The sequence below is a fragment of the Leopardus geoffroyi genome, chromosome D1, assembly GCF_018350155.1.
Source record: "Leopardus geoffroyi isolate Oge1 chromosome D1, O.geoffroyi_Oge1_pat1.0, whole genome shotgun sequence".
NCBI classification, from domain to species: Eukaryota; Metazoa; Chordata; class Mammalia; order Carnivora; family Felidae; genus Leopardus; species Leopardus geoffroyi.
The window spans coordinates 59409781-59425815 of NC_059329.1; the positions used below are offsets into that span (position 1 = coordinate 59409781).

General features: G+C 49.0%; 1 protein-coding gene across 2 annotated transcripts in view; it reads left to right on the forward strand.

The window, feature by feature from the left end:
* CLPB (caseinolytic mitochondrial matrix peptidase chaperone subunit B) overlaps nucleotides 1-15720 on the forward strand; it is a 141920-nt gene extending 126200 nt beyond the window's left edge. For both annotated transcript variants that reach the window (XM_045484134.1, XM_045484135.1), the window contains 9 exons: nucleotides 858-935; nucleotides 2153-2208; nucleotides 7046-7090; nucleotides 7653-7814; nucleotides 13705-13861; nucleotides 14329-14402; nucleotides 14548-14667; nucleotides 14893-14997; nucleotides 15406-15720. In XM_045484134.1, coding sequence (XP_045340090.1) covers nucleotides 858-935; nucleotides 2153-2208; nucleotides 7046-7090; nucleotides 7653-7814; nucleotides 13705-13861; nucleotides 14329-14402; nucleotides 14548-14667; nucleotides 14893-14997; nucleotides 15406-15654 — 1046 coding nt within the window. In that variant the 3' untranslated portion in view covers nucleotides 15655-15720. The remainder of the gene's footprint in view (nucleotides 1-857; nucleotides 936-2152; nucleotides 2209-7045; nucleotides 7091-7652; nucleotides 7815-13704; nucleotides 13862-14328; nucleotides 14403-14547; nucleotides 14668-14892; nucleotides 14998-15405) is intronic.
* Nucleotides 15721-16035: the final 315 nt, after the last annotated feature.

Consider the following 16035-nt stretch of genomic DNA (forward strand, 5'->3'; position numbering starts at 1 on the left):
GTCCCGCGTCGGGCTCTGTGCTGACAACTCAGAGCCTGGAGCCTGTTTTGGATTCTGTGTCTCCCTCTCTCTCTGCCCCTCCCCTGCTCATGCTCTGTCTCTCTCTCTGTCAAAAATAAACATTGGAAAAAAAAATTTTTTTAATAAAAAATAAAGAGGGGAGGTCAGGTCTCACTCTGGCAAAGCTGAACTCCCAGGGAACTTGGGACATATCTGTCCCACTCCCACACCATTTCTCCCTGATGGAGGTCATGGTTAGTGACAGTGCCAACCATGTGGTCCACCCCTCTGTGCCCTGAGCTCCACACTACCCTTGATTGGATTCCAGAAAGTACATTTGGCTATACTTCCAGACAGCAGACTAGGTCTTGGTTTCCCCAAGTGGGAAAGAGTCCAGAGCTCATACCCCAGATCCCTCAGGGCCTGCCATGGGCTTCTGTCTCTTGCATTTGCATAGGAGGCAGGCTCAGTCTCCCACCAGTCGTGAGTAGAAGTGGAACCAGCCCTCTGAGAGCTAAAGTTCCTCTCCAGTTCTCCTTCACCAGCCCCCTGCCCCCTTCACCTCCATTCACCATCCACCCGCCTTTCAGTTTCCCTGGCAACGCTGAGTGCTCATCCTGGAAAACTTTATCCGAAATCTGCTCTGGGCAGCTTTCCAAATCCATGCTAACCTGATTAGGTGTCTCTAGGGGCCTTGCCAGCTAATCAGATTAGGCAGCACTAATGGTAGTGAGGACTTTGAGTGGGCGCAGAGCAGTAAAACATATTGTATACTTAGTGATAATTATCCTGCCTTTTGTGTCATTGATTTATCTGCCTCCCTCACTGTCCCCCCCGTCTTGTGTGTTTGGCCCTAGCGATCCGGAGGAAGGAGAATGGCTGGTACGATGAAGAACACCCTCTGGTCTTCCTCTTTTTGGGATCATCTGGAATAGGTAACTGGGAGCAGAACGGCAAGTAGGGAAGGAGTGCTGAGGGAGCCCCAGCTGCTATGGGCCAGGGTCACACAGCCCACTTCTGAACTCCAACTCTCAAAACAACTGCCTCCAAATTACAGAGCCAGAAAGAGGGTCGTCTGTCACATTAGGAACAGCTGGAATGATGCCCCTCCCTCCGGAAGCTGTGGTATAGGGCCTGATGTACCTGGACAACCAGGCCCTTTGGGGTCTGTTAGCCCTGGTCCAGCCACTCTGCATCCCCAGAAGCTGCCCTTTGGGAACAGTTGAACCACCTCCACTGCCAGCACACCAACCTTATTTATTAGTACAGCTTGGGACATAACCTTCTAGCAAGCTAAAGAAAGCCCCTGCTGGCCAACACAGTGTGGGGTGCATAGCAAAATTGGTTTCAGTCAAATGGGTTTGGTATTTTTCTAGCCAGTTGGGCTGGATTATCTGAGGCATTCTCACTCCCTCACTCTCCACCCTCACAGACCCCTGACCTGCACCACCACCTCCCACCATTGTCTTTTTGGGGAGTTTCATGCATTTGTTGTCTCTTCTTCCCCTCTCAGCATCTTCATGGGCCTAGCTCTCCCCCAGATGTAGATTACTGCCACCTCACCATGATACTGTAGAACTTGATTTCCTATACTAGACAGTGACTTCCAAAGGTTTGGCCATCATACCAAATGGCCCTTAGAGCCACCGCTTTGGTATTGTCATTGCTTCTTTATATTACAAAGAAAGGCTGTGAAGCCAAGGAGAGGTATTCTTTATCCTCTCCCAGCCTCTGTTTGGCCTATGGCTCCAGAGCCTGGCTGGATGGCAAGACCATGAGTGTCCAAAGAGATGCAGTGCAGTGACCAGGAAGTCAGGGTGCTCCTGTCAGAGGCAAGGTTTGCACTGGGCTTCAAAGGATAAGTTGGCTCTGGATTATAAGTGTCAACCTCCCACTGTTAGGATGCTGCTATAGAGAAAAAGTCTCAGTCTCCATCCACAGAAAAATCAAGATGCAACACACTTTGATTCTGGTCTCAGCACCACCTCTAGTTCTCCCAGTGACATTGGGAGAGTCACCGACCTTCTCTGAGCCTCAGTGTTCCCACCCATAAAATACATTATTTCCAGTGTCCATGCATTTCTAATATTCTTTCATTCCAGGAGATAGTCATCTGGTCCTAACCCAACACCTCTTCCTTCCGTCTTACTAGGAAAGACAGAGCTGGCCAAGCAAACAGCCAAATATATGCACAAAGATGCCAAAAAGGTAAGGGCCAGGATCTGGGCCTGAGGTGCAGGCCATAGAAACCTCGCCATTACTGCTAGCCTCCAAAATTCTAGGCTCTCTGAATCTGTCAATAGTGAATCAAAAAGATGGGCCCTGACCCAGGAAGCAGGCCTCAGCTCTGGCCCCCAACTTGGCTACCAAATGTTCCAGGAGTTTGGGCAAGTTATCCAATCTCCTTGTGCCTCCATTTATTAATCTATGACATGGGAAAAATAATCCTTGCCCTGCCTGCTTCCTGGGGCATTTGGGAGAACCCCCTGAGATTCATCCATACATTTTCAGGCATCTACTTTGGCCAGGTACTGTAATAGATTCTAAACTCAACATTTAGGACACTTTCCCTTACCTGAGGAACTCAGGCTGAACAAGGAAACAGCTTTAGAAACATACTATTACTGTCTAGTGCATCAAGACCATGCTAGAGTCTTGGGGCCTATAGAAGAAAACAAGAATGAGAAGATGCCTTATTGCTTCTCTCCATTGTATATGAGCTTTTAAACATGATTTCTTATGCCCTAACCTGTGGTGTGGTCATAGTCCCCTTTGCCCCATGACTCAAAGCCCACGGACTCTTCATAGGAGAAGGCTGTCCCTGTCCCATATCTATTCAGACTCTGGCTTTCCAAGACCTGCTTAATTTGACTTTCTAGGCAGGCTTAACCAACTGAGCCACCCAGGCACCCTCTAGGCAGACTGTAAATGTTTTCACGCAGAGAGAAACGTCCAAGAGATCCATCCTTGGAGATTGTAGAAACATTTCAACTAAAGCCGGACATTCTTCTTTCCACCAGTCTTTCCATTGTGGAAGCTAAAGTCCCCCTGCTCACCACCTGAGATTGCCCATGACCCCAGATGCCCTCACCTAATTTCTATGGAAGACCTCTGCAGCTGAGGCAATGAGGAATTGCTCAGGCCTCTGCCAGCCAAACTGCCGCAGCAGCAGAGTCCTGGCCACCTTTCCTCCTGCTTCTGGCCTCACCACCCCTTTGCCACCTCCCTGAGGGCCTGGCACCACAGAAACAAGGTAGCTCAGGCTGTGTCCTCTGGAGCCACATCCCTGGCCCCTGTCTGCCTAATAACTGGCTAAAGGCTCCTAAGCCTTCTTGGCTCTGCCAGTAGCTGTGCTCTGCCTCAACCAAACCCAAAGCAGACCCACTTGACAGGCAGTAGGCAAGAAGCAGCACACAACATGCTAACATACTGCAACCAAAATAGCATTTTTAAGACAATTCATCAGGTTGGCAGCGATTGAAACAATTAGCACTCTGGAAAGAGCCATAAACTAGCAGGACTATTAGGGAAGATACAGTTACGGGCAGGAACCACCTGATTAGGGATGAAGAATTCTGAGTGGTTTAATTTTAATACTGTCAGAAAGGTTAATATTTAATTACAAATTATAATCTCCTTATCCAAGCTGTCTTAATATGTCTTCATACACAGTGGAAGAAGGGAAAGCATGGTCTGATTTGCTGGTGTAGGAGGCAGGCGGGGCTTGCTAAGAGACTGATGATTCAAGTCATTTTTCAGTTGGAGCATCTGAATGAGGGGCAGACTGACACCAGTGCGGGGGCTCCTAGAAGCATGGTTATGGCATTCTGCAGTACACCGTCACCCCTTGGAGGCAGTGGGCTGGGCAGTCAGGGCCCTGGAGCCAGCCATTCCTCAGTACAGGCTCCAGTTCTCCTTTCTCCTGACCTTAGGTGGGTTACTTAACCCCTCCAAGTTTGAGCTCTCTTGCCTCAAAGTGAAGCTGTCCAGTCCTGTGTCTAAGATGGTTGTGAGCATGCAGTGAGGTAATATGAATCACAGTGAGCTCAGGCTCTGGCACATTTAAGTAAGTGCCTGATCCCTTGTCTCATGTTTATCCATCATCTGGTACTTTCTGCAGCACTACCCCATCAGCTGTCTTATTTGATCCTGCGATGCTAAATTAGATCCACTTTTCAGATGAGAAGACTGATATCCTACAACATGTAAAGGTTTGTCCAAGTTCATTTTGAGGGGAGGAGGTAAAATCAGAATCCAGTCTCTCATCTCTTCTTTCAATACAATTGTTCTCAGCTACAGTAGGAGACTAGATTGTAAACTTGTCAGTTTGTCCCCACGTCACATAGGGAGATGAGAGGCATGAGAAGCCCAGAACAACTGTCTCTGTATTTAATTTTCATTTTATTTATTTTGTTGTTTTTTAAGTAGGCCCCACACCCAGTATGGGGCTTGAGCTCAAGATCCTGAGGTCAAGAGTCATATGCTGTACTGACTGAGCCAGCCAGGTGCCCCTAATTTTAAAATCCTAGGCGGTGCTTCCATAAAACTCCTACTTGTACCAGCCCGTGGGCCAGCTCACCTCAGAATCTGTGTTTAGTAGAGACATTTTCTGGCCATGTAACAGGCAAGTTTGAGACCTACCTTCAAAATCCGAGAATCTTAAACTGTACCCAACACCAACAGGACCCAAGGAATGATTTATAGGAAGTGTCATGTCATAAAAAGGGTAGAGTAGGGCTGACTAAATGAAATGCATGCTGGCCTGGGAGTTGATGGCTTGAATTTAAATTCTGGCTTTGTGATCCTTAGTTTCCTCATTGGAAAAGGGTCAGTGGTACCTCTGGACCTGGTTGCCTCACAAGGTCTCATTTGTACAATTTTATAATTTCTTTATTGGAATCAAGGGTAGTCCACCTGCCTGGGTTCAAACCCCAATTCTAAGCTACTCTGGAGTTTGCTGGGATCTCTGTTTACATCAGTTTTCTCATCTATAAAATGGGTCCAATAATGGTGCCTATCTCATTAGATTATTGTGAAAGTTAATTGAGACAATAATGTAAAACGCTAGACACCATCATTATCATGTAGTAATCAATCAGTACATGTTGGATATTACTGTCATAATTGTTGCCTCACTTCATCCTAAACTGAGATCATGTGAAACCAAAAGTATTCAAGCCAAGAAACTCAAGCCCTGAAACTTGTTCAAAGTTACTTCGCAAATCAGTAGGAGAACTAGGATGAGAACCCACATTATTTGACATAAGTGAGCAGTAGAGCCTATACTTCTGGATCCTGGGACAATTGACATCGGCACAAAGCTCAGGATTCTTCAGATGAAGACTGCCAAGAGCCCTGCTGATTGACAGAGCAGGAAATAGGAAGCAGTAGAGTTTAGTGGCTAAGAGCACAGACTTGGAGCTAAATTGTCAAACCTGAGTGACCTTGGTCAAGTTACATTAATCTGTGATTCAGTCTTCTCTTCTGAAAAGTGGGGATGATAAGAATACTTACCTTACAGACTTGTACATGTTCTGAGCCCTGTAGAGCAGCTGGCTTAGAACATTGCCAGGTACTTAGCACACAGTGACTGTCAGCTATTATCATTAGATACCCATCTCATGGGTTCTAATGCTTTGCTCCATCTGGGAAACACTCCCGGCTTCTTCATGTCTGTCCTCCCATTCTTCCTCAAGTGTGTGTTTCTCTTGGCTGAGCTGCCTGGGACCCTCTGAAAATGTTTTCTGGCTAATGTCCCATGTTCTCGGATAGCAGTGGTCACCTCCACATTGCCTTACTACTTCTCCAGTCCTCCTCTACCTCTTGGGTTAGGTCTCTCCTCAGGTCCTTGGTGAGCCAGGGAGAGGAAACAGGGCCTGTGTTACATAGGAAGAAGCTGCAGTTCAAAAAGGGGGAGGGGGGCAGCATGCCCAGTGCCACACAGACAGTGGCCAAACTGGGACTGGAAACCAAGGCCCTGCCAAGGCTCTTCTGCCGCCCTCTACCTCTGGTACAGAGTGAACAGAACAGAGAAAAACTACGTCACCGAGTGAATTTCTGACCGGCAGCTGAGCTAGAATGTGGCCTGGATTTCAGACATAAATAGCTACCTCCCTCTAGGCTCCTGGCACCCTGTCATCCCCAGCCCTCAGAAGAAACATATTCAGTGAGTGCACTTTCTAAAGTGGAAGCATGTGCCACTAGGAGAGGAACCTGGGAAACCCAGGCTGTGAGTAGAGAGACAGGCTACCTGTGAATGCCCTTTTCACTCCCTAAATCCCTAAATTCATTGTGAAAAGGAGTGGATACTCTGCCTGTGTTAACTCACAGATCCCATACTACACACACACACACACACACACACACACACACATCCGCTCCCTCTGAGGCTAATCATAGTTGAACCTCACCCCAGAGGTTCCCTGCAGATCACTCCTAGGCCCAGTGGTGGAGAGAGAGGGGCTGTAAGCTGCCATATGGATAGCTGTTAAATAAATTAAAAGATTTCTTAGCATAAAAGAAAACTAAAACAAAGGGGCATGTCCCTATAAAGACCTGCACAGCTGAGGGCACCATGGAGCTGTCTGGGTATTTATTGTACCCTTCCTTCTCATCATGGTCCACACTGATGGTGACCTAATTTGTCCATGTATGTCTGCCCCCACTTGAGGTGTTCTCCTTGAGGACGGAGACCAAGACTTGTTCACAGCTGTAGCTCCAGTGCCCAGCACACACAAGATGCCCTCAGGAAATGTGGGATGGGTGGGAAGGTGGGTGATACGGTAATCAGACCAGTAGAAGCCTGAAAAAAGAGACATTCTGAGCCAGATTTAGAAGGGCAGGGACATGACTTAGGTTTATTAAGGTAGCGAATGGGGGGGATCATGTGGGGGAGGAGTGAACAGAAACCCACTATGGTGAGAATGGGGTAGAAGATCTTGGTTGGTGTGGTCTGAAACCCTAGGGCCTATTTGAGCAGCTCTCCTCCTTAACCCTTGCCTCTACCTTCCTGCCTCCAAATGGACTCCTGCTTGTTTCCACACAGGGCTTCATCAGGCTGGACATGTCTGAGTTCCAGGAGCGGCATGAGGTGAGTGAGAGTCCTTGGTAAAACGTGGTTTGGTGGATCTGTCAATCAACATGATTCTGCCTTGGGATTTGTCCTTTGGGGGCATATGTGTGCAGCAGGATCACTGATCTGTTTTGTATCGGACTTGCTCTGAAAAACAAGCATAAAGAAAATCTGTCTGCTCTCTCATTACAGCAGGATTCCTGCCACCCCAGGAGAAAGCCTGACTGTCCCTGTTGACACATGAAGTCTTTTTTTTTTAAGCTTATGTATTTATTTTGAGAGAGAGTGTACAAGAGTACATGTGCACACGCACACAGAGGAGAGTCAGAGAGAGGGGGAGAGAGAATCCCAAGCGGGCTCCATGCTGTCAGCATGGATCCCAACGTGGGGCTCAGACTTACAAATTGTGAAATCATGACCTGAGCCGAAAATCAAGAGTCAGATGCTTAACCAGCTGAGTCACCCAGGTGCCCCTTGACACAGGCAGTCTTAATGAATAAAGCCATTTTCCTGTGTGTGCCCATATTGGAAACTAAAAGCATAGAAAGGCTTTTTCAATATGTTTCCTTCCTTCCTCCAGGTGGCCAAGTTTATCGGGTCCCCACCAGGCTACATTGGCCACGAAGAAGGTGGCCAGCTGACCAAAAAGCTGAAACAGTGTCCAAATGCTGTGGTGCTCTTCGATGAAGTGGACAAGGCCCATCCAGATGTGCTTACTATCATGCTGCAGCTGTTTGATGAGGTGAAAGTGACTTTGGGCTGGGATGGAGGAGGGGACCCCAAAAGTATGGGGTGCTGTGAATCAAGAATCAAGGGCCCAGAGGCTTGTCTGATCCCTTCACTTGCCACTTTGCCCCCATGTGTATTCAGTCACTTAGCAAATGATGCTTTGCCCCCTTTCTGGACCAGGGCCTGGGCTGGGCACTTGAGGACAGACCAGTACTACCCAAGGATTGACATTTTCTGGCTGCCCAGACTGCCTTCTAGAGAGACATGGAGCAGAGGTACCAAGACAGAGAGACATGAATTTTTAGTTCCAGCTCTGCTCCATCTCTAGGCATCAGGGACCTCATGTGACAAAGAAGGAGGCTGTATCCAAGATAAGCTCCAAGAACCTTTCTGGCTTGTGAAGCCCTTTTCTTCCAAGGAGTTCCAGGCTCACCACAAATTAGATAACCTCCTTCTGGTAGGGTAAGCTCTAAATAAGAACTCTGCTTTTCAGTACATTCTGTGTACTAGACTTGTGCTAACAACGTCACCGCTAATCATCACAATAGCCAGGCAGTGAAAGCTGTCTCATTTTTTGTTTATTTATTTATTTTTTTAATTAAAAAACATTTTTTTTAACATTTATTATTGAGATACAGAGAGACAGAGCATGAGCGTGAGAGGGGCAGAGAGAAGGGAAGGCGTAGAATCTGAAGTAGGCTCCAGGTTCTAAGCTTTCAGCACAGAGCCCAACGTGGGGCTTAAACTCATGGACCATGAGATCATGACCTGAACCGAAGTCAGACGCCCAACCAACTGAGCCACCCAGGCACCCCAGCTGTCTCATTTTTTACAGAAGAAACTGAAGTTCAGAGAGGTTATAAATGACTTGCCGGAGGCCATGGAGCTATTATACAGAGGATCCAGGTTTGGGCCACAGATACATTTGATTCCAGAGCCCCAGTTTTCCTACTCTGTGCCATTCCTTACCTCAAGCAGGGGAGGGAGAGCTTATCATAGGAGGATTGGATCTCTTCCTTTAGAGGCCGGGCAGAACTGAGCATGAGGCTTCTCCTCTGCTCCCAAGCTGGGGCTATATTAACCAATATATGTCCAGATGGAGTCCAGCCCACTTTTCCACTTAGCCCCTTCCAGCTCTGGGACAGCAAGGAGGGGTTTTGCTTCCCATGTCACAGGTGTACTTGATGAGGTGTGGGAATGGACTCCTCATGGACCAAATAGCACACCAGGTGCCAAACCAAGAAGACCCAGATCCAGATATCCCCATAGCTTCCCATCACCTTCCCCACATGGCTCAGTATCCTTGTCCCTGCCCTAGTTTCATTGCTGTCTTCCTAGCCCCCCAGCTCTTCCCTGTCTGCAGACCACCCACTGAGGAATAAAGGCCGGTCCTTCAAAAGTCATATATTAGTTACCCACATCTGTGCAGTAAGACCTCCCACTTTATTCTAGTCTCTTGATGGGATTCAAGTACACAGCTATGGACTAGACCCAGACCTTCTCTCTGGGAGCTCCCTGCCTAGGTAGATAAGTGGAAAGGAGACATGATAATAGTTGAAATTTTTGACTTTATGTACCAGGCACTGGTCTAAAACATTTACTTGTATCAATTCATGTGATCCTCCCAACATCCCTATGAAGATAGTTCTTATTACTGCCTCTGTGTAAGATATGGAAACTGAAGTAAAGTGAGATAAGTAATTTCCCCATGGTCATACAGCTGGGAAGAGAGAATCCAAGGTTGGAACCCAGGCATTCCAGTTCAGAGCCTACAGCTTCACTAAGAACTACCATGCAGGTAGGACCAGAAGAGAGAGTTAGATCTGCAGCGAAGCATTCACAGGAAGGGAGGGCCCAGCTCAGGGAGCGTGAGCACAACAGTTTCTGACATCCCTGGAGAGGTACCTCTGATGACCACCTTGGCCCAGAAAGAGGGAAGGCAGCTGCTGACTGAAATACAACCAGCACCACCTAGAACTTGTTACCACTTCCATATGTAAGCCCTGGCCACCCATTCCCTGCTACTGTCACTCCATTGACTACCTTTTGGGAGTTGATAATCCTTCCTACAGTCCCCACCAACCTGCTGTCATTCCTGAAATTTATATCCTTGATTCCATTGACCAAAGCTGTCATCCAAGATTATTTAGCCAGAGTTATGCTTATAGGCTCCTTGTGGACAAGGACTTTATCTTAGTCCAACCATTCCCAGAGCCCACGAAGTCAGGGGAAATGCTCTGTTAAGTAACTTAATTCAACAGGAATATAGTATACCTTTCAAGGATAAATCAGGAGGTTCTAGGCGAACGAGCGGAGAAGGGCTGGCAGCAGACACCTACTGTGCCGAAGCACGGAGGCTCGAGGCCGTCTGGCCTGTCCAGGGAACTGCAGCTGCTCAGCACTGCTCGGCTACAGAAGGGAAGTGAGAACAGAACAGTGGAGGTGAGTGGGTAAGTTGTCAGGGACCAGTTACAATCCCAGGAGATGAAGTATGGGTTTACTTGTTAGATTGTAAGGAGCTTTTAAAGACTTTAAGCAAGAAAGAAACATGGCCAGGTTCTTACTTTATAAAGATCTGTCTTCCTAGCCTGAGAGAAGGCATTGGTGAGAGAATGGACTGGAAGGCAGAGGGGGAGCAGCAAGGAGGCTGTTGAAGCCTCCGGGCTAGAGCTGAGGATGCCTTCTCTAAAGCAGAGCCACAGGCTAGCCAGAACTCCCAGAAGGCTGACTATGCAGGGCTCAGTGATTTGATTGAATTTGAGGGGAGATAGAGGGGCCAGGGGTGGCCAGCTGCAGGGTTTCTGGCCTGGGTGACAAGACGGCCGCTACTGCCATTGACTGAGGCAGGGAACACAGGAGGATGAGCAGCAGATTGGCGAGGAAGGTGAGTTGCTGAGGTTTGAAATCAGTGAAAATGAGATGCCTGAGGGACGACGACCAGATGGAGGTGTCTGAGAGGCCAGTCATCAGTTGGAGAGATCTAGAGCATAGTACAATTCTGGACTGGAAGCAGAGATTCAGGAATGCATCAGCACGGACAGGGTAATGGAAGCCACAGGAAGGGATGAGATCTCTCAACTAGGGAGTATGTAGTATGCAGAGAAGAAAAGGCTAACCCAGAGCCTTGTGACCTATCAGGAAAGTCAGAGGGAATATGGTTCAGGTGGGGCAGAGGGGACACAGGATGCACAGTTTCTGCCTTGGTGTTCATGAATGAGTGGGGCAGACTGGCAGCAAAAAGCATTTTAGCCCACTGTGGTGCATGCTGAGCTAGAATAAGTTACAATTGTCGGGAGTTGTGGGGGCATATGATCCAGTCTGGGGGCATGAAGGAAGCACCCTCATTCCCACCTAGCCCAGTTCTCACAAACCTGGATCCAGAGAAGCAGGAGCCCTAATGTTCTCACCAAAACACCAAGCAGGACTATGACCCCAGAGCCTGTAGCACAGGGAAGAAGTCCCAAGAAGAAACTGGCCCCTGAGGAGCCCAACCTGCTCTTCCCTTCAAGGATGGAAGCAGTGGGAAAGCAACCCCTATAACCCAGGGTAGCATTCACACCCACCCAGTCACTGCTGGGAGGTGTGCCAGTGACAACTCCCTCTTTGGGACACATCCTATTGCCAAAGACTCTGAAGAAGAGAAGACATGAACACTGAAAGTCATCCTTTGGGTCAGTCTTACCCTGCACCTGTTCCCGTCACCCCTCTAGGACCCATCCACAGGCCCAGTTAGAAGCAGCACTTTGATCTTGGAATGAAATTGCTGTTGGTTATTGCTCTAGCCAGTATAGCAGCATGTGTACTCAGTCCTTGGGGTTGAGCTCTGTGAACAGTGTCCTATGCGCACATTTGTACACATCTCACACACACACACGCGCACACACGCACAGAACAGGTCTTCAAAACTACAATTGCCCCCGGGTACCTGGGGGGCTCAGTTGGCTGAGCATCTGACTTCGGCTCAGGTTATGATCTCATGGTTCGTGAATTCAAGCCCCGCGTCAGGCTCTGCGCTGACAGCTCAGAACCTGGAGCCCACTTCAGATTCTATGTCTCCCTCTCTCTCTCTGCCCCTCCCCTGCTTGCACTCCGTCTCTGTCTCTCTCAAAAGTAAGTAAACGTTAAAAAAGGAAAAAAAGAATTGCCCCCAGGTAGATTCTGTTGATCTATAACTCATAGATAGGGAAGCTAATGGCAAAAACTAAAGATTATCTGCTTCCACTCTTGCTTTCCCTTCTTCCCACCCAAGGCAGGGACAAGAAAGTGATTAGGACTTGAGCTGCACATCTATTCTAAATAGACCCCCTTGGAACCAACACTTTCTGAGAGGCCTGTGTCAAAGACCCATATAAAGCAAGGCTAACAAGCACCAGATACCATGCCCAGCATGGAGTAGGGGCTAGGTTAATGCACATTTCTTCCCCTTTAGCCCCTGAGGGCCAGGGCTAGTCTGCCGTTGCTTTGGCTTTAGAAGCAAGGGCTGACCCTGAGTCAGGTCCATACCACCAGGGAATGGGAATTGTTAATGGAGGACTAGTTACCATCTGAGCCTGGGGCAGGCAGGAGCTGACAGGTTGAGGTCAGTGACCTGTCCCCAGAGCCATGGTCTCTGGCCTGGCATGAGCTTGTGCTTTGTGGGAAGAGTGTGAGAGCACATGGAAAGCACTAAACAGGAGACCTGAGGTGGATGTAGAAGTGCCCCATCGGTGTCCACTGTTGTTATTCCCATCAGTTCTGCTCAGCGAGGCCCTGACCATTGCTTTTGTCATAAATGACTGTAAAGTGCTGTTGTTGTACAGTCATAGCCTTGATGTTTGCTGAGTAGGTGGAGCTTCTTGCCCTTGAACTGAGTGGCCCCAGACAACTATACTTTCTTCGTTGTTCTGTCCCTTCTACTGTAGCTCCTTGTATCTTTTCTCGGTGCATCTGTCTCCTGTATAGATGGTTTCATCTGTGTCACTTCAGAAAGAGCTAAAGATTCCAAGGAAACTTCCCACATTGGCTAAAGAGGAGCCTTGTTTTCTCTTCCTCTCTGTCAGGCAAAAGGATGGCTTTAAAGATGGAGAGATTTGGGGACACCTGGGTGGCTCAGTCAGTTAAGCATCTGACTTTGGCTCAGGTCGTGATCTTACTGTTTGTGAGTTTGAGCCCCACATCAGGCTCTGTGCTGATAGCTCAGAGCCTGAAGACTGCTTTGGTTTCTGTGTCTCCCTCTCTCTCTGCCCCTCCCCTGCTTGCACTGTCTGTCTGTCTGTCTGTCTGTCTCTCTCTCTCTCTCTCAAAAACCAATAAACATTAAAAAATTAAATAAAGATGCAGAGATTATACTGGTTTCAGTTCATGTCATTCATTTTGATACAGCAAATGTATATTGTCTGCTGTCATAATAACAGTTCAGGACATTTGCATAGTTTGGTTAACTAAGGGTTTTTAACCAACATGACCATATTAGTCTTCACAGTGGCCCTATAAAATACCTTCCTCTGAACTCCTACAGTGACCTTATACCACTTAACTCACTGAATTGTCATTGCTGGTTTCTTGAGTGGCATTTCTTCTCTTAAGGAGGAGAATGTCAAAGGTGCGGTGAGCCTCGAGCCTGGCCCGGACTGGGCCGCCAAGGAAGTGTGTTGGATAAATGCATGTTTAATCAGGCTGACTTCCAGGGTGCCAGAGATGAATCAAGGGCCCTTATTGATGACAAACAGAGGTGCAATATTGCCTGAAGTCACTCTCAACAGGTGGACTGGTTGCAGCCCAGGGCAATGAGCACTGCAGCCTAGGTGTGAGAATAGTGCTCAGAGAACTGGGAGGAGGGAGCAGCTGAGGGTTCTAGAGAGAACTTCTGGAAGAGGTAGTCAGGCTTAACCCTCCATGAACATGGAGTCACTGTTCTTTCCCAGGGCCGGCTGACGGATGGAAAAGGGAAGACCATCGACTGCAAGGATGCCATCTTCATCATGACCTCCAATGTGGCCAGTGATGAGATCGCACAGCATGCCTTGCAGCTGCGGCAGGAGGCTTTGGAGATGAGCCATAACCGTCTTGCTGAAAACCTTGGTATGGCACACAGCCTGAGCTGTCTGGGCAGTTGAGCAGGTGCCCAGACCGCCAGCACATCTCTTCCCCAGGATGTGGAGGATGACATCAAGCAGGAGGCCACATCTGTCATCTTTCTATTTGGAAGTGAACCCTCCAACCCCTCTTCCAAGTCAGAACTCAAGTCTTGTCCTGACTCTTCTCCCCCTCTGTTCCTCCTTCACACAACTCCTACCCTAAGGAATCCTGAGCTTTGGATTTGTAGCACATAGAGATGGAAGGGCCTCAGGAAGTGCCCAGTTCTAACCCTCTCAATATTCAGGTGGAGAGCAGGCCAAGGCGTAGAGAGCCTGAGACCCTGACCAGGATCACACAGACCATCAGGGGCAGGACCAGATCTCTTTTCATAAATGGGGCCACGAGGCAGGCACAGTTCCCAAAGCTCCCTAGGTATGGGGAGTAGGCAATTTATGATTCTTTTTCCACAGGGGATGTCCAGATTAATGACAAGATTACCATCTCAAAGAACTTCAAGGAGAATGTGATTCGCCCCATCCTGAAAGTAAGAGGTCTTTGTCCTTCCTATTGGAGTCTTGGGTGGGAAGATCCCCCTTTGCCATCTCTCTGTCTTCCCCTTTGGGGCCCAGTAATTCCCTGTACCCCTTCTGGGTCACAGAGCTCACCCCACCCCTAACCTGGCCCTACAGGCTCACTTCCGGAGGGATGAGTTTCTGGGACGAATCAATGAGATTGTCTATTTCCTCCCCTTCTGCCACTCGGAGCTCATCCAACTTGTCAACAAGGAACTGAACTTCTGGGCCAAGAGAGTAAGAATAGGAACTGCCTATGGGTGGGGATGGGTCATCTGCCTGTTGGAAATTGGGGAACACTGGGTTGGGAGCACCCCCTTCCTAGAGGCTTGGAGAACAGTGGTGTGGGTCAGTGGCCCCAGGGGCACACAGTCATTCACAGGCCCAGGCCTCAGGCCAGAGTGGTGAGAGATGGAAAGCACTGGGCCACATGCAGGCACGCTCCTATCTGACCTGTCTCAGGCCAAGCAGAGGCACAATATCACGCTGCTCTGGGACCGCGAGGTGGCAGACGTGTTGGTCGACGGCTACAATGTGCACTATGGCGCCCGCTCCATCAAGCATGAGGTGAGCACAGGATCCTTAGAGAAGTAAGGCACCTCCATACTTCCCACCCCAGGGCCCCCAGCCCCAGCCCCTGGGCTCCCAACCTGGAATAGTTCGTACCCAGAGCAGATGCCCCTTCAGAACCAAAACCAGAAGATGATCAAGTAAAACCCCTGTCCTGAAGGATAACCGAGTATGAATCCCTGCCAGGAGTGAGGAACTGAGCTGGGAACCTCAGAAACTGACACCCCTGAGTCTTTAGCATAGTCCTTTAAACTGTGTGTTTTTAGCCCCACTCTGCAGAGGGAAACTGAAGCTCAGAGGTTTCTGACTTGCCCTAGCAGTAAGTGATGGAGGCTGGGCTCCAGGCTCAGGCCACATGCTAGCCCAGGCCACAGCGGTGACGACCACTTCACCTGTCACCTGCAGGTAGAACGCCGTGTGGTGAACCAGCTGGCAGCCGCCTATGAACAGGATCTGCTGCCAGGGGGCTGTACTCTGCGTATCACTGTGGAGGACTCAGACAAGCAGCTGCTCAAGAGCCCTGAACTGCCCTCACCTCAGGCTGAGAAGCGTCCACCCAAGCTGCGGCTGGAGATCATCGACAAGGACAGCAAGACCCACAAACTGGACATCCGGGCACCGCTACACCCTGAGAAGATGTGCCACAGCCTCTAGCTTCTACCTACCTACCTATACATGCCCTCAACATCCAATAAAGGCCCCTCGGCTGTGGCATGGCAACCGCCCTATCTTCCCCTCATGCCCTTTACCTCGTCTCCACCCAGCCTAAGGCCTGTTTACCTCCACAGCCACAGGAAGACCCCTCCTTAGCCTCAAAATCAAAAATAGGGGTTTTGCCCTCCCTTGGTGGACCATTTGTTATGGGCCCAAAATTTGCTAACAGGTCCCCAGGAGAGGGGCTGTCTTCCTACCCTCTTCAGGGCAGGGAGGAGAAGGAGGTCCCTTTTCTCTATCCTTCAGCATGATCCCCATGGCCTGTATACTCTCTGGAACTTTATCACGGTCCGAGGAAGCTCAGAAGTTTGACAGCTAAGA